At 40.2% G+C, this 18,966-nt stretch overlaps 1 protein-coding gene across 1 annotated transcript in view; it reads left to right on the forward strand.

Moving 5' to 3' along the window:
• The window catches only part of rlf (RLF zinc finger), a 36,184-nt gene that overhangs the window by 1,886 nt on the left and 15,332 nt on the right, over positions 1–18,966 (forward strand). Inside the window, exons 2-5 of the mRNA XM_056295837.1 lie at positions 2,241–2,395; positions 3,278–3,359; positions 4,228–4,363; positions 4,505–4,707. Coding sequence (XP_056151812.1) covers positions 2,241–2,395; positions 3,278–3,359; positions 4,228–4,363; positions 4,505–4,707 — 576 coding nt within the window. The remainder of the gene's footprint in view (positions 1–2,240; positions 2,396–3,277; positions 3,360–4,227; positions 4,364–4,504; positions 4,708–18,966) is intronic.

Genomic DNA, 18,966 nt, shown 5'->3' on the forward strand with positions numbered 1-18,966 from the left:
ACTGCCACTGACTATGCCTACAACAAATTGGCCACAATTTCCAACATTGACCATACACGGTCCAGCCATTTACTAGGTTTTGACCTAGTCTTGTTACACTAAGGTAGAGCTGCCAAATGTTGCTTGGTGGTAAACCTCTTCTAGCCACTTGGCTAGAAGAGGTTTACCACATTGAAAATTGACTTATTTGTATGTTACAGGTATTTCTGATTCAAGTAGCATTGCCATGAGTAAACTGGCAGAAAATTGGCACAATGTCTAGATTCTAAGTATTACCACTACAGTTTAATTGGTGTATAGTTTGGGTGTAAAATTGTGGATTAGACAAACAAATGTAGATAAAACTTTCTCAGGTGAAATGTCACCGGAAATATTTTTTAGGATGCATTTTAGGCCCACTTTTAAATCGGAAACATTCCAGATGTCATGAGTACAGCTCAAATTCTCTCTGGAGTAAAGCCCCTTTTTTCCATTTCCTTTGAGGGATTTCTTCATATTTAGACTGAAGGGAATTAATTTAGCTTGTCTGTGGACAAGAATGGCACAAGGCCTCTAAGGTGCCTGTCATCTGACAAGTGGGGCTCTTGGGATTTTGATGTGCTGCAGTGAATGTGACAAAAGTTGTTTAAAGCAGGCAGATACTAGAGAATATATCCCCGCCTAAACTTCCCAATGACACAGTATTTGACAAGTGGAGTTCAAAATCCAGGGACTACATTGAAAACAAACTAGTGTGTTCGCCAGATCCACCAAAATGAACTAAAGGATAACCACTTTGAGATACCTTTTAGCTCCATAGAATTATTAGTGGTGCCAAAAATGGGTAAAATATGTAATGTGTAAACAATGGGTAAACAATACCAACTCCTAAGTTGGTATTGTTTAAGGGTGGTTTTCCACATTTTACCCATTTTTGGCACCACTAGTAATTCTATGGAGCTAAAAGGTACCTCAAAGTGGTTATCCTTTAGTTCATTTTGGTGGATCTGGCGAACACACTAGTTTGTTTTCGTACTGCAAATCCCAGAGAAGCCTACTCAACAATGTCATCTGGCACGGTAATATTGAGCAATGCATTGGCCCATATCACACATTGAAAAAATGTTATTTAACGTGTAGATAATGTGTAGCTTCGTATTTTAGTGCCTATTACTTTCTCTTCCGCATTCTACACGCAAGTTCCCCATTCCTCTTCTTCTCTGCATTTTTTGGCAGACTTAATGCACTTTCTGTGTGGGCACCATTTCGCCTGAATACTTGGCGGGTGTGTCAATTAAAAATGGCATATAAAGCAGCAATTACGGAATGCTAATACAATAAATGGCTATTTTTCCAAAAACGTCAGTGGGAAAAGGTATCAATTACAGCATTTTTTAACATGAAAATATTACAGATGACCACTTAAAATATTAACATATTTGGGCTGGTAGTTTTTGTTTGTTGGAAAACATAAATGAATGACCCAGTGGAATTAATTACCCCCTCTCTGTCATAAATTGTGCTTCGATTACTCTAAGCAAATTGTCTTTTTACAACCAGTATTAAACATGAAGTATTTGAACCAATATTGGTTCAAAATATTTCTGGTGATAGAAAGTTCTACATGGGTCAGGTCTTGCAAGATAAGATTACCCACTCCCTGGGTCACAGGGATGTCATGTTCTTTTCAGTCCATTCCCTTGAGGTCCAATCAAGAAAACATCCCATAGGCAGAAGGTTAGAGGGGGTTAATTGAGGCATCTCCTTTTGTCCAACTACTGGATTATTAAACAGATATGTCTCGCTTATCTAATTTTTGCACAACTCTCAAAATCTTTCCCAGCAACTGCGCATGTTACAATATTACAATTTCATTTAGCATATGCTTTTAACCAAAGCAATATTAGAGTTAATACAACATAAGCAAGGATCTAGTCAAGGGATGACAATGCAATTAAGTGCCAAAAAACTAGGTTTGAGTCCGATAGGACATGAGTGTCAACAGGCAGTGCACAAAAGCTGCATAGAAGCGTTTTAATTTTTTATTTTTTTTTTGTAATACCATCAGGTGTGGAGGTGTTCGTGAAAGATCACATGCATACAAACAAAAAAGCCAAATGAGTTGAAAACATTGATATTTATTGACTCGTTTGCAGTTAGATTTTTCTTTTTAAGTTTGTAACCCTAAAATATACAGTCTCTACTCCGTCTATTTTTCCCCCCCTTTCATTCACATTTTCTATGTGCATCTCTGTTTTTAGGCACTGATGCACTATGCCGGGAGCAGGAATTCTGTGGAGCATGGTCTGCCTCTTCTGGAAGTCTACTGCCTGTCTATAAATTGCTTTGCGGCTGCAAGGTCCCACCTCACTGCAGAGTCGGACAGTGTGGCCCTTGTGTTGAAGAGGCTTGCTTTGTGAGTGCTGACAAATATTCCAATAAACAAGGATCCATCATAATGTGAGATGTATGTTATAAGTTGCTTAGGGGAAAGTCAGGTGTCAAACCAGCAGGAAAAAAGTCAGAGAAACACGCACTCGCCAACACAAGAGACATCCGCAGCAAACATCACAGAAAATGAAAACCATTGTAAAGTCAATAGTTGACCTATGGTCTGTATGTAAGTAAAAAAAGTGAGCATATCTTGACCATGCACCTGGTGTGATGGAGCTTGTTAATTGTAGGTGTGATAGCCGTTATTGGGTTTTGTTTTTGATTGTTGTTTGATTGTTGGGGTTAAAATTAATTGAAATTAAATTCCTTCACAATAGCCGTTATTGGGTTTTGTTTTTGATTGTTGATTGTTGTTTGATTGTTGGGGTTAAAATTAATTGAAATTAAATTCTTTCACAGTTAAAATAACTTTTGACTCGGTATGTGAAAAACATGAGCTAACTGGTTGGTGATGGTTAGTGTAAAGAGTAAGTAATATTTGCAACCTATCACGGTACACTTAATGGAACTTAGTTAAACATTTATCAAGCCTGAAAGAACTGTAAGGCTGATCACAATGTAAGGCTAACTGTAACAATAATAATATGGTCACACAGTGACTTCTTTGTTCTGACAGCTCAGAAGATTGTACTCACTTATACCAGTAACACAATCAATAATGCATTATCCTAAAGTATTGGTTCCATTGGTTAGATCTATTCTTTTCAGTCACTACATATGCTGTGTGCAAATAGGTAAATATTTCTAACTTTTTTTTAAAATTTTGGAACCTGTGCATTTGATTTTTGTTGTCGAAAACAAAACTGATTGTAAAAATACAATGTTCCAATTTTTTTTTATGCAGGAGCTGTTTTGAGTTGTTACTATCAGTGCCTGAAAATGAAATCCCCTACGAAGCATGGGTTCAGTTTCACCACTCTGTTCAGGTAAAGGAACTGTTTGATTTTTTTTTTTTAAACAGCTATCAGGGGATATGTTGCAAATTCAAGCAGCTAAAAATATTCACAGTAGTTATGATTGTAGTCACCATTTGTTGTTTTGAGCCTTACTGATTTCTGAGTTGAAGAATTTTGAAGGTGCATTAATTTTGTAATCTGAAGCCTACTAGTCATTGATTTTAGGCTGCATAACTAAATAAAATGGGGGAAAAAAGATTTTCAAGGCTTTTCAGTTTTCAGTTCCTCCATCTTGATCCAGCACCTATCAGAAGGTTTTTGATAACATGAAATGAATCAGCATTTTTGCAGAACTGGGCATCTTTCTAGCGAAAATGCTGACTAATTTTTAGCCTACATTCATTGGATTATTTGGGGCTTCTATAATCCACATTTAAATGTCCCATTGCATTTGTAACGATGATTATGTACATTGTGCCCACATAGAATTACTATCAATTGCTGCATGGAAAATGGGCTATATATCTTTGTCTTGTTTCAGTACATGTTCCTTCTCCTGTAAATACAAGTATTTAGCAAATTTAATCGTGCTTTCATATTTTTTCCGTATTAATACCATCACATCAACTGGATATGACGTTTAAAACAATTCTAGTATCAGATAACATTGTGCAAATAATTTTAATTATGCCCCTGACCAAATACATCCTGTATGGCCTGATGTAGATACTTGAACTTTGAAGTTATCATTGTCGGGGCTAAACTGCATGAGCATCATGTGCCAAGACAGTTTAACACAACATAGTTCAATTTAATGTATCAAATACAGTTCAAATCACAGGTTTTACATCTAACATTCTTAACAGTTAATGCCCTTCTCCCTCCATGGGTTTTGCAGATTGCCCATGAAACCTTGTTGCAGTATGGGAGCACAGATCTCCAAGCTCTGCTCCAGATCACTGGAGAGGGAGGAGCATGGAGCAACCCCATCCTTACTGCCCTCCTCACTGGCCAGCACACCACCCCGGAGGAAGGTTGGCATCTAGTTTGTGTATCCAGGTTGCCTGGAGATGGCAGCCCCAGTGTTTCATTTTTTGGTTTTTATCCCCTCTTTAGATTTGTAGTTGTGGTCATTTAGCAAGATTTGTGGTCTCTCTTTCTGTTCCACTCTGTAGTTGATGCATACATTAGCTTGGAGGGTGAGGGCTTCATGGAAATGCGAGTGAAGCATCTGGAAAAGATGGGCGAACTTGCTAAGGCAGTGGTTCTGGCCAAGGCCTGCACTGAATGTTGCCTAATCTCCAACCAACCTACGTTCCGTCAGACTTACGTGTCCCTGCTCTGCCACCTGCTACCTAATGAGGAGGCCATTGTGGAGGTATTGCAACACTTCATACTTTCCTTTGGGGATGATGAATTACAATTGTTTTAGGTTAAATATTTTTGGCCCATGTGGGGTTTGTACAGGGCTCTACACCTTCAGCCACTATTTTCCCAAATGATGCTAACTTTGCCCTGTGAGGACTAGGGCTGCACGATTATGGCCAAAATGATAATCATGATTATTTCGATCAATATTGAGATCATGATTATTCATTGATTTTTAGGGACAAAATATTTTTATTGAACTTTCACATTTAAATAAACAGAGCACTGCTTTAACTTCCATGTTGTGCTACATTCCTATCTGCATCAAAATAAGGCAAGGTTCTTATTCACCTGAATTCAGTGCATCTCTGAGAAGCAAAATATAAATAAAATTGTACCCAAAATATAGGCTAACTAAAAATAAATATGCTATCACATAATGTAACCAAATGAAAACCTTTCAGGCCTATGCAGAAAAGGCAATAATATGGTGTTTACAGGTTTTTGGCAAGAAATACGAGCCTGTCAACATTTTCTGGCTTGAGAGACGAGTGAAGGCAGGTCACTACATTTCCCCCAGTGCTAAAGACCCTCTCTGAAAGGGAACTTGTGGCCAGAATGCACAAGTACTTTTTGCCAGTTTTGAGAGTCATGGGTAGAGTCTCTGGTGTTCTCCCCACCAGTCCAGTGGGTCCTCCTCACTGTCAAGGTTGCCTAATTATAGGTAAGACTGTAGCTCAGAGGCTGTAGCTTGCTGTTCCTGATGGGGTCTTGGTGTGGTCTCAGCGGTCTTGAATAAGCTCCCCAAGGTCTTTTTTTTCTTTGAAGTGGGTGCATCCTCAGCAGTTGCAATGTGGGGATCAGTTGGGCCCATCTCCTTGAAAAGAGTATGGTAAATAAAATATGAATACCAAATTCAATCTAATGAAACATATTTAACATCCATATCCAGAAAGTAGATAACAGGACACAACAGCACTTGATTTCATAGCACATTTTAATCCACTTCATTTCATTAATTTATAATAAATTCTCTATCTGTATGTAATCATAATAATTACTACTACCATGCCTGCAGGCGCAGTCCTCGCCATCTCAGAAGTCAGTCTGGCTTGGATTAGTGCAACATTGTCCTCACTGATGTATCTCATCTTGAACTGTGGATCAAGAGCAGAGGCCATGTCGAGCAGTTCTTGTGTCAGAGGATCCTTGTATTTTTCATCTCAGGATTTTGGTCTTGATTATGCATGTTAGATCTGGATCATCATCCTTCACTTTCAGGATAGAGGAGCAGAAAAGGTCGAGGACTGGCTTTTCAAAGGAAGCACTGACATACTTTTCATTGGAAAGCACATCAGGAAACTCAGTCAGAGGGCGGAGAGATTTGTTGATGGCCTCCAGGACATCAGTGTCCTGCCATGTGGGGATGAGGTGTCGGGCCTTTCTGTCAGTGGACAAGACATGAGCAGTGGTCTTCTGCTGCTCCAGGACTTTTTCTATCGATCCCACCCTTGGGGGGCACTGCATCTGCATGCTCTGAAGCTTCAGGTCCCTTTGTGCCTCTGCTAGCTACTTTTTATGCCTCCAGCTGTAGGAGAAACTGCTCACCAGCTTTTTGCAAAGACCCAGTGCACAGTCAATCTGAGGATCTGTCATTGCATTCTCTAAAAAGAACATGAGAGATTAATATGTAAAATTAAAGCACAGAATGAAACCTTATCTGCTTCGATACACATTTGATAAACAATCCCCATCATATTACTGATATATTACTATTGTTATTAACAAAGTATTCACTCACATATTAACACAATCAGCACAGATTCCATACAATTAATCTTCACAGATTACACAAAATATTTCAATTAATTACATGCACTTTTTTCTTTCTTTCTTTTTTATAACTGTATCCTGCTACTCACCTGTTGCTAGATGGAGCCTGTGGCGAAAGCGCTGTAGCCTCATCCATTTTTTTCAGAGAAGCTGCCTTCACAACGTTTGAGCCGTTGTCTGTTGTAATGCAGACAAGTCTCTCCTGTAAGCTCCAAGAGGCCATCGCTTCCCTCAGTCCCTGGGCAGTTGATTCTCCTGTGTGGTCTTGTGGGAAAAATGACGTTTGCAAGCATCGACTATTCATTTTAAAATCACCGTCGATGTAATGAATTGTCAGGCTGAAGTACGGCTTCATTGTTCTGCTTGACCATGGATCAGTGGTAGTCGCGAAGTACACGACAGCTCAGACATCCCTCTCTGTTTCCCCTTGGCGTTTTGCATACAGCGCAGATAATGCCACTTTGGAAAAATAATTGCGTGAGGGGATCACATATCTTTTGTCCACTGTGTTGACTATTTTCCTCAAGCCTTTATTGTTCACAGTGTTTATTGGACACATATCTTTGGCCAAATTGAATGCAAGTGCATTGGTTATTTCAGCCTGTCTTTGAGAGCTGGATGGAAATGGTGACGCACTGTACAGGGCAGGGTTGCTGTTATGGATGTCTTAGTTGACGCTGAACAAGGATGAGGATTCAGTAAGCCAATGTTAGCAACGTTATTCTTCTTGGGCTTCATGCATTCATCGTATTGCAGATTGTGGAGTTTTTTTAGGTGGTTGACAAGATTAGTTGTCGCTTTGTGGCGCACACACAGTTCTACGTCACTCTTTGCATATGACTTGTTCTTGGTTGACATCACTTGCCCTAAATCCAAAATATTTCTAAACAAGGGATGATGATCCATTTTGAGGGACTAGTTCTTCAACTTCTGCTCTAGACATTTGATTTTCGTTTTGCCCTTACTAGTCTACTGCAACCGCAACAACCAGAAAAAATTTGCACAGGCTGCTGCTGCTGGGTTGGCACTTAAAGGGAACAGTTGTGATTGGTCAGGCAATTAATTTAGGAAGTGCTTGATTTGATATGCAGCGAAGCGTTCCATGATCGTACAAATGCTTTGTCGCTCCAGCTGTACCCTAGCAGGGTGCGAGCACTGTACCTTTAAGCATGGTACATTTTTGTACCTCTAAAAGAACATTTCTGCACCCCTAGTGACAAAGATGTACCTTCATGTCCTGGTACAAAAATGTACCCACTGGAAAGGTACAGAATTGGTACCCAATGAGGTACAGCTGGAGCAACGTGCCATTTTGTACCTCATCTCATCCCATCTTCAGCCACTTCTCTGGGGTCGGGTCGTGATGACAGCAAGCTAAGTAGGGCACTCCAGGCATCACTCTCCCCAGCAACGCCCTCCAGCTCCTCCTGGGGGATCCCAAGGCGTTCCCAGGCCAGATTGGACATGTAGTCCCTCCAGCGAGTTCTGGGTCTACCCTGGGGTCTCCTGCGAGTTGGCCGTGTCCGGTAAACCTCCAAAGGAAGGCGCCCAGGAGGCATCCTAATCAGATGCCCGAACCATCTCAACTGGCTCCTTTCGATGCGAAGGAGCAGCGGCTCTACTCCAAGCTCCCTCCGGATGTCCGCGCTCCTCACCCTATCTCTAAGGCTGAGCCCAGACATCCTACGGAGGAAATTCATTTCAGCTGCTTGTATCCGCGATCTCACCCTTTTGGTCACTACCCAAAGCTCATGACCATAGGTGAGGATTGGAACGAAGATTGACTGCTAAATTGAGAGCTTTGCCTTCCGGCTCAGCTCCTTCGCCACAACTGTCCGGTACAAGGTCCGCATTACTGCTGATGCTGCACCAATCTGCCTGTCAATCACCCGCTCCATCCTACCCTCACTCATGAGCAAGACCCCGAGATACTTGAACTCCTTCACTTGAGGCAACAACTTATCCCCAACCTGGAGGGAGCAATCCACCGTTTTCTGGTAGAGAACCATGGTCTCAGACTTGGAGGTGCTGACTCTCATCCCAGCCATTTCACACTCAGCTGCAAACTGCCCCAGTGTGCGCCAGAGGTCGCGTTCTGATGAAGCCAACAAAACCACATCATCTGCGAAGAGCAGAGATGCAATTCTGAGGTTCCCAAAACGGACACACTCCTCACCTTGGCTGCACCTTGAGATCCTGTCTATGCATGTAACAAACAGAATTGGAGACAAGGGACAACCTTGGCGGAGTCCGACACCCACCGAAAACGCATTTGACTTTGTGCCAAGAATCCAGACACAGCTCTCACTTTGGTTATACAAGGACCGGATGGCTTGTAGCAACTGCCCCGGTACCCCATACTCCTGCAGAACTCCCCACAGAGTGCCCCGGGGTACACAGTCGTAAGCCTTCTCCAAGTCCACAAAACACATGTAGACTGGCTGGTCAAACTCCCATGCCCCAATAATTGGAGGACACCCTCCAGTCCCCCTTAGCCATTTTGTACCTTTGAGGCAAAAACATACCCTTAAATTCAGGGACAAAAACATTTACCATTATTCACCAAAATGTATGTAAAAACTAACAATTAGTTTACGTCTTTTAACAAAACTTGGGAGCATCTATACAAAATGTCTCAGTCCAATGTACAAATTATCATCAACTGTATATGTGTCAAGTGATGGGTGGTCCAACTTGTCTCCTGGTTTGAGCAAAATCCAGTCACTGTCTACTTTTACACGATATGCATAAAATTGCGAGTCAAAGGACAACGGAAGCAAATTTTTACTGGAAAGCACCCACATGGTATCAGTGTTAACACTAGAATGACCGGGATTTCACTCCTACCTAAAACAACCATGGGTGGTCAAAATGACCGCCGGTTATTAAACTCTATATTCTGTCAAGATAAATACCCAATGGAGATATTAATGCATTGCACATGTTAGTATGTCTATTAGGAAACGACTTGTACCAAAATGAACATTTTAACAACTATAATACTATTTTTAAACTTCAGATAGGCATGGTCGAACTTGAATAGCAAAATTGAAAAACTGAAAATATTACCTGAAAAACAAAGCCGAAAACACACATTGTTCATCCAACAAATGTAACAAAGCCTATAAAACGTGAAAGGAAAAAAAAACTGAAAATAACCATTGAAACAGTCCCAAACAACGACCGGAACTTAAAAACTACTAGAACGACCGTGGGTTTTTAAACTCTATATTCTGTCAAGATAAATACCCAAATGAGATATTAATGCATTGCATATGTTAGTATGTATTTTAAGAAACTAACTGACACCAAAATTAACATTTTAACAACTTTAATACTATTTTTCAAACAATGTAAATTGGCCGCTGTCCAACGCCTGTAAATACTGCAACACTTTGGTGGTAGCTATAGTGCGTCTGAAACAGCAGCTGTACCCAGAAATGTTGGAAATAATCAAAAATCAAGTTTAGACTATTACTCTGCACTGGAGAATACTAGTGTGTTTCTCGGACACAGCAATGAACGTCGCAAAGGAAATGACGCGACCAACACAGGTCATAAATAGTGACATGACATACATGATGATGTGCCAATTATGCGCGGTCATTTTGACCACTCCTGGTTGTTTTATGTAGATCTTATTATAACTTTTTTTTGTGCAATTGATCTAAAACTAATTTTAATGCAAATATATGCAATTTTAGGAGCCTTCAGGGAGCGGCAGGTCTGTATCCTTTTTTCCACAAAGTTATTAAACTTTGAAAATCCAAAACAATCAAAATGACTGGCTTGGTCGTTCTAGTGCTAAGAATGTATTTGGTCTGCCCGAACACAGAATTTTTTTCAACGTGTTAAAGGTCTAATGTCAATACATCTCTCACAGCATATTTAATGTTGTCTACTGTCATTTCAGACATGTTGAATTACTCCCTTTAATTCTACATCTGTGAAGTTGCCACTTGCTTTTGCCCTCTGAAGAGCAATGGGTAGAGACAATAATGGTGTGCTGACACTTCTACCAGGCACCTTTTCAAAATCACCCAAGACTGATAGGCAAAAATTCCCAACATTATGTGAGCTGGTGACGATTGCTCAGTGTTAGTGCTATGTTTATAAAATTCCGATAGTTATTAGTCAGATTCTTAAGATATTGATGCTTTCCTTCGAATCTCATACACCAAAGAGAACCAAGTGGACCATAAATTAACATGTCTTGAATAATATATAAGATAAGGACATTTAGGTGTTAAAACAGCTCCAGATACCGTCATCTCAGAAAGGAATGTGTAAAAGTAATTCTAGACATGCTAGTTCATCTTTCCTTACTCTAGCTGCCATGACAATATCTGCAATATCTCTGCATAATAAGAACATGTGCCAGTATCTGCTGCCAGGAGGAATACGGTGCCAAAGGTAACAATGTAAAAAAAATAAAAAGCAACAATCTAAAAAAAAAAAGGCACCATTTTTGAGTAGCTGTTCCTACGATCCCTGAAGTTTGGAGAAGTTCACAGAACAGCACAGGCTTATTGGCCTTGTCATTCTGACCTATTCAGAACTTTTGAAGCTCTTCATTTAGCTCAGTTATAGTTATATGCTTTTGTCTATGGGCTTTGCAAATAACATTCTTCATTTTCAATGGAAAACTCACTCCAACATATCATGCATGATGTCTGGGGGTAGAGACTTGGTCACATGAAAATAACCTAGTGCATCAAATGAACTAGTGCCATGTACAACACACACAGCAGCATTTTCTTGGTTATTCTGGACACTGGATATTATATTCGTAGACTTGAGTCATTCTCGGAACAAAACTATCTTCCTGGAATTTCTGATTAATTTCTGAATCAGTTGCCGTACAGCAGTGGTTCTCAAACTTTTTCTGTCATGCCCCCCTTTGGGGGAAGAACAATTTTCATCCCCTCCGCCCCAACAAAATGGTGACAAAATGGGTCAAGTTTAACATCAAGATCCTGAACATTCCTTTCACTCTTCTTTCAGTAATTTCTCTTGCGCAAATAACAAACGCAAGTTCCACTTCAACTTTATCAAACCTCTTTTTGTGACATTTGTCACTAGATTGCTCCATCAGTCTGTGTGCTTTTTCAAAAACAGAAAAACAAGATAAAATTTAAAAATCACTTTGCTAGAACAATAACAATAAAGCTCAATCTGTGCAAAAAAAAAGAACAAATGCAGATATTTGGGAAAAACGATGAGCAAGTCAATTTGTGAGAACTCAGGTCTTATCACTGCATTAGTGGCTGCAATGAGCCTGTTTTGCACCGCACATCTTCAGAACGGGGTTGCAGGCTTGATACTGCCACTCTGAAGTCATGCTGAATGTTGAGCTTAGAACTGTTTTAAGTGACGCAACAGCAGAAAAGCCCATCTCGCAGTGATAGGATGTGGCGAAGGGAAGCAGAATGCCCCCAGCCCCCAGAATTCACTCAGTGTCTGAGCTGTAAAGCTCAGCCTCAGGATGGAGTTAGATGTCATCTCAATGAACTGGTCCTCTGTAGCAGAGCTGAAATCGGCAGGTGCTGCTGCGTTGAACAGATCTGTCACCAAGTCATACTGAGCACTGTTGTTTGGGAAGTATTTTTGAAAGAATCCTCTCAGGGAAGGGATGTGCTCCTTAAGACAGGAAATCACTGTGGTGACTCCAGAATCACTGGTTTTGACAAATTCACTCAGCATTTCCTTGATCAAGTCACCTGCCCCACATCTCAAGCTTTCGAGTGAATGCACTGATCTTGTCTGCCAGGTGAGGAAGGTGCTTGTCTCTGCCTTGAAGCTGAAGATTTAATTTATTCAGCCATTCAAATATATTGCTGAGATAGGCCAGTTTCATCAGAAATTGTTCATCACTAAACTTACCTGCAACTTCATCCTCTGAGCTCAAAGACTCACGACAGTTTTACCTCACAAGAGCCACCTAGCCTTGCAGTGAAACAACACAGCTGAATGTTCAGCTTCCATCGCCTCACAAAGTGCAGAAAACAGTTGCACTCTAAGGGATCTTGTTTTGATTAAATTGACCACGTTAACGACATTGGTCAAAACCTCGTTTAGGTCAGGGCTAATCTGTCTTGATGCTAGTATTTAGCGAGACCCTCTTGATTAGTGCCTGCAATCCCTTCATTTTCCCTGCCAAGGGCTGTGCACCATCCGTGCAAATGCCTGCACAGTTCCCCCATTTCAGCCCATGTTCTGTCAGGTAACAGTCAAGAAGCCTAAAGAGCTCATCAGCTGTCGCTGTACTTGGAACATACTTGCAAAACAGCAAATTCTCACACAGTGACTCTGATGTGACAAGGTGAACATAAGCAATAAACAAGCAGTCTTTATTGCTGTCCATAGCCTCGTCCACTTGTTAGGCAAAATGTTGTCTTTCATCCAAAGGAATTGAATCAAGTGCAACTGGACTTGGTATATATCCGTGAAGACGTTTCGCCTCTCATCCAAGAAGCTTCATCAGTTCATGCCTTTAGTGGTCTTCATGGATATACGTATACCAAGTCCAGTTGCACTTGATTCAATTCCTTTGAATAACCATGACCTGGATGAATGAGAACATTCACAGACTTTGTCTTTCAGTTTTTCAATGAGTTGTTCTTCAAGGTCATTTGAAATGTTGCGTATAAGTCTTGCAGCTGTATCATTGGACAGAGGGACAGCCTTCAACAGGGTTCCAACATGTTCTGGAAAACCTTGAAAATAGCTGACTAATTTTCTAGTCATGGGAAACACATGGAAAATGAGGGAAAAAAAACGAAAATGTCCCAGAAAATCTTGTGTTGTCTGTGAAAATTATTTCAACATTCTTCTATTTTCCTTTAGCTTAGAATTAACTACTAGGCGATCTATCGGAGCTCCCCAAAACGAATAATATTTCCCATATTTCTCACCTGCTCCGCTCTGAGACACACACACACACAAGCCTACATCGAGCTCCCAGTTCTCGAGTCGTCATGCGCTCCATTTGGTCTTGTTGTCACATTGTTAATGTAGCTTATTAAACTAAAGACAGCAAGTAGCCTATGATTTGCCAAATCTCCACGACCCATTTTGATTGACAAAGAAAACAGGAAAAATTAGCTACTTCACATTTGAAGCGAATTATCCAGGAAAGGCAAAGGATTCCAGCAAGCCCCTAGCTACTGTATGCAAGCGATGCTACAGATCAAGTTCAAGTTTGTGAGTTTTCTCCATCCCTACTTCCTAGCTTGTTTCGCCTGCAAAGGTTTGTGATTCAACTCTGGCTAGGAGCAATGGTTTCAAGTGTGTGTTGGGCATTGTTGAGAGAGTTGGATAATAATGTATGGGAAACCAGGGTCAAAACAATAAATGGTAGCCTAGCTGTATGTGAGTCAAACACCAGCTAAATACTGGCTAACAGTACTGTTTTACTTTGCTAGCACTGTCTCTTCAAATGCAATGCTGCATTGTTAAGGTTAAATGGGGTTAAAGTATGGTGTGATAAACTAATAAGAGTCAGTGACAGTTAATAGGGATGTGAATAAATATGTAGACTAAACGATCGACTTTAGACATGCTCTCCGTGTCGACAGTAAAAGTAAATCAGAAATCATTATTATTATTATTACTATGTGTCGATCATTTGGCTAAATGATTATCGTGTTTGTTCATTATGAGCCACTGTGTTTGGCAGGCTGTGACAAAGCTACAGGTGTAGGAGTGTGAAACATTGCTTCCCTTGACCTCGAGGCAATCTCTGTCATGACAGTAACAGTTAGGGATAGTAAATTACAATACACTTCCTCTTTAGTGATTTTGCATTCAAAATAAAAGCGAGGAAAATTCGGTTCAGCAATGCTTATGAGCTAACTAGAGAGCTTTTCTTCTGAAAAGTTGACCAGACGTTCAAATGATGTTTGTTGCTGGCTTAACAGGCCTCAAGGCATCTGTGCGACCCGCAGCTATCTATCTTGTAAGCTTTGCGGAGTATTCCAAGACTGTATATCTGGCGAAAATTTTATCTGCCTTGCTGGATATCTGTCTAATTTGCCCCCGGATTGATTTGCAAATGAAACAAACCAGCAGATAACAAAAACCTGTGTCGTTCATATCCCTAGCAGTCCTAGCAAACTCCACTCTTAACTTTGAATTGTACATTTAGGTATGTGAGGTTCAGTCTAGATTTGTCAGTAAGCGACATTTTAGGCTACTATTTGTGTTATTGGTGTTCAGGCTATTCAGTTGTTGGTGTTCGGGCAGCAATGGTTAATATAGTTAATAAGAAAAGGTATCCAGGTTATAAATTAATAATAATGATAATGATACATTATTTAAATAGCACTTGCCAAGCATAGAGCACAAAGGGCTTTCCAAAAGAAACAAAATAAAATTCAATGATGGAACACTATAAAAAATATAATAACAATATTAAAACAAGGCAAGAAATTAAAAAAAAAAACCCCATAAGAGATTAGTTGTAAAAGTAGTGACAAAACATGAAGGTTATGCCCTTAAACTGAAATATTATCGTCGTGTCCTCTAATTACAGGAGTAAGTGGCAGAATGTCAAGACAGTGCAAGTTCAAAAATGAGTGGAAAGAAGACCCCCAGTTCAGGAACTGGCTAGGAGAAGTATCAGGAGACGTGTATAGGGCATATTGCAAGATTTTCAAGAAATATTTTGGTGTTGGTAATATGGGCATCTCAGCAGTCAAGAGTCATGCATGAGGGCAAGGCCATGTCAAAGTTGCTGGACAATTAAACAATGAGAGAAGAATAACACATTTCATGAGGGTGACACCTTCAAAAGACCCAGGAGAAGGAAGTAGCTGTCCAACAAACCAAGAGGCACAAACAGCCACTTTACATAAGGAAAGTAGCAGTCATGGAAGCACAGTATTACAAGTGTCCAATACAAGTGAACAGGGAGAAAGCTCAGGAGCTCGGCATTTTTTCAAGCCAAGCCGTGCTTAAAGCAGAGATTTGCTGGGTAATCAGGATGGTCATGTCACACTACCCATTCAACCTCAGCTCAGATATGTCAGTCATTGTAGGTAGGGTTGGGTATCGTTTGAAATTTTTCGATACCGATACCAAAACCAATGCCTCCAATTCAATACGATGCCTAAACGATACTTTTTTCGCTACTGTACATTATGAAAACCTTATAGGATTATCAGCAAACTACTTTTCTATACAGCGAGCACCATAATTCATTGACACATTGGTTTTGTACTCTATCACTTTGAGATTGAAAGGATACAATGACAATGAGGTCAACGTGCAGAGTGACATCTTTAATGTATGTTTGCTCATTCTCATTTAGCATTCTTATGCAGGTAGATAAGCATAGTATCTGCCCTTTCTGGCAGGAGACGGGCCCTTTCTACACTAATTGTGTCCCCAGCTGTTGAGAATGTTCGCTCAACCGGAGTGGAGTATGCTTGGGGACACAATACCTAGCACTTAGACCAAACAAGACTGGTAAAGTCTCCTTTCTCTCAAACCACCAGATTACTGGATTTGTTGAGGTCAACACATTAGGTAGGCTTCTATACAGCTCCAACTCCTTTCTTGCCCTCTCAGCTTCATTCTGCGCGTTTGTGCTGACACCCTCCACATTTCCGCTGATGGTTAGGGCCCTGGCTTCGTCCTCAAAGAGTTGTTGTATTTACTGTTACTTTTCCTAGTAGATCGTTGCAAACGTAATTTGCCTAAAAGATGGAGATTCAGCTGTATTGAAGGGCTGCAACCCCTTAACTATGAAGCGGGTTACAGCCGGGTGACATTCCTCTCTCTTTTCTTTCCTCATCTTAGCATTGGTACTAGCCAAAGAGAATGGAGTCACGGAGACCTGACTTGGCTCGACTTGGCGATCTACACTACTGCAGGCTTGGAGTAGGGACGAATCAAATGGGAGATAAAGTTAGAAAAATGCAGAGCTAACGTTATTTTTTTTAATTTTTTTTAACCTCAGACTGCTAACTGTTAACTAAAGTTAGCTAGTGCTAGCTACATTAGCTTCATTTTTATAACATAGCGTAGCTAACGTTCTATGACGTTAGACTAGCTTCATTCCTTTTTTACCTCAGACATACTGCTAACGTTAGAACCAGTAACACTTGACAGAACCGTCCTTACCTGTTTCATCATTGCTCGCAGTGGCACCAGAAGACCCAGTGGCAGATGTCCCAGAGCTAACGTTAATGTTGGCAGCAGCACGAACATTAACGTTATCAAACACAGAGCAGTTGTCCACTCGTAAATTTATCCCATGCGTGATCAGATGTTTCATCATATTCGATTTATTCCCAGGCTTTCATTTGATAATTACTTTGCAGCGGTTGCATTTACTGTGTCAGGTTTGCCGTTTATTTTTACAAAGTTTAGCCATGCTTTGGAACGCAACTTGCCCGCGAGTTTTCAGCTCCAACCAGTCACTCACGAGACACACACGCATACCAAATAGCTTCATGCTGAGATCGATGCTTTCTACAAATGCACACAGCTTATACTTAGTTCTCTTTGAGCCCGAAGGGTTAACTATTTCAAATTCGTCTTTATATAGTATATGAAGCCTTTAAAACATCTGGATGCACTCTGAAAAACAAATGTTCCTTAAAATAAAGAGCATCTTTATAGTCTGTCAGAAGCTCTTAGTTTTTGACCTCATTATTTTCCGATAGTATTTGATCCCAGACATCTTAATAAGAACAGTATTTCTTTAAAACGTCAGAGATGGGAGCATAGGAATAGGTTCCTATTTTGTGCCCTGAAGAGCCTCTCGGTGTGTAGTGTACAGGTTCTGTATAGTCCCATCTTGGCCTTACAGCGTTCTTTAATCATGTGTGGAGAACAAACCACTTTATAAGCTTTGTCAAAGAAATCAGAAGAGTGCAAAACTTGCTGAAGTTCAGGGCACTTTGAAATATCAAAACCATTTATTCCCCCAAGATGATAAGAAATAAATGAATCATAGTTTTCCTTGAAAAAACAAAAGAAATTTGACATCATCATTGTCTTGTTAGACTAACAAATGTAGAAGGTTTTTCTCTGCATTTAAGAATGAATCCAGACAGATTATCTCTGAAATCCTCTAATAGTTTATCTTAATTTGGCTTACCTGTTTGAGGATCTGAAGCACTTGGATCAGTCTCAGAATTTTGCTGATCCAGGTACAAGCTGTGTTGCTGTACTGTGGACTTCATTGGAACAGTCATTTTTTTATTATCAGAAGGCCTAAATACAAAGCATATGCACTTCCTGTACACATTTTCTAAAAGAATGGAATCGGGAAAAAGTTGACTGGCAATCACCTACACCACAGGTGATACTAAAATTTGGCTCGTGCATGAACAAGTCCAATATGTTGGATTAACTTCAATAGAGTATATGTCCTTCGAACACACTTTGGGCACTGGTGCAATTTAGACATGATGATCTAGCACAGAAGGTTTATCATTCGGGGGAAAGTTTATCATACGGAGTACAAGCATGGGCTTGTCTCTCTCTTCTCTTCCACAATACTGACAATGCGCCTCTGAAGGAAGGTCAGTGTGTTTTCCAGGTGTGGTGGGTATGCAATGTTGAAAGAAAAATACATACTGAAGGCTGTTATGAAGGCTTCATCAAGGCCTGTGCACTGGCACACGCCTACTCCGTCTACTTTCACCACACTGAACCCTCTTCCAGTAGTTGCCATTTTCCAGTCATTGTCCATCAGTTGTATGGTTGGATAGGGTGTAGCAGGGTTCTCCTACATAAAAGAAAAACATGCACTCATTAAAAGAACAAGTAAACAAAATACTAATGCAGCTGAAGACATCAAAAAAAGTTAAGGTTTAAATCAAGCATATCTATAGGAAACAGTTAATTCCTCAATTCAAGGAATCTTTTTCTGTGCATGCATTTACGTGAGGTCTACCAGTAATAAGATGACAAAATTTCAACATTTTACTGTCATGCAGCCTTTAAGACCAGGAAAAGCCAAGATTTAAGCTTAAAGATCACCTCCTGACATGCAAGACATATAAAAATACTCTGTTTAGAACAATAATGTGTGTCTGGTATGGTTTTACCACAAAAAAGTATAGCCAAATTACCACATTAAAATCCTTAAAATATCATCTCTTCTTTCCCCCTCATTAAAACTTCAGAATCTATGAAGATGCAAATATGTTTCATTTCAAAAGTTCAACTGCTGGACACAGGATGTCCCCTACTTCACTGTAAAGTCCATTCTCAGTCTATGTGCACTGGAGGAGTCAAGTTTCCGCATCACACTTGTGTAAGTTGAATATTGAAGCAGGATTGTCGTTGAAACTATTTGTGGTGTCGCAAATCATGCTCAAAGGCTCAAACACTCAACTGTATGAACAAGAAAAACATACGTATTTGTTGTGAGTGGAGGGGAAATTTAAAAATAAAATAATCCCAGACAATATCTAGTGTA

Source organism: Lampris incognitus, chromosome 16, assembly GCF_029633865.1.
Source record: "Lampris incognitus isolate fLamInc1 chromosome 16, fLamInc1.hap2, whole genome shotgun sequence".
NCBI classification, from domain to species: domain Eukaryota; kingdom Metazoa; phylum Chordata; class Actinopteri; order Lampriformes; family Lampridae; genus Lampris; species Lampris incognitus.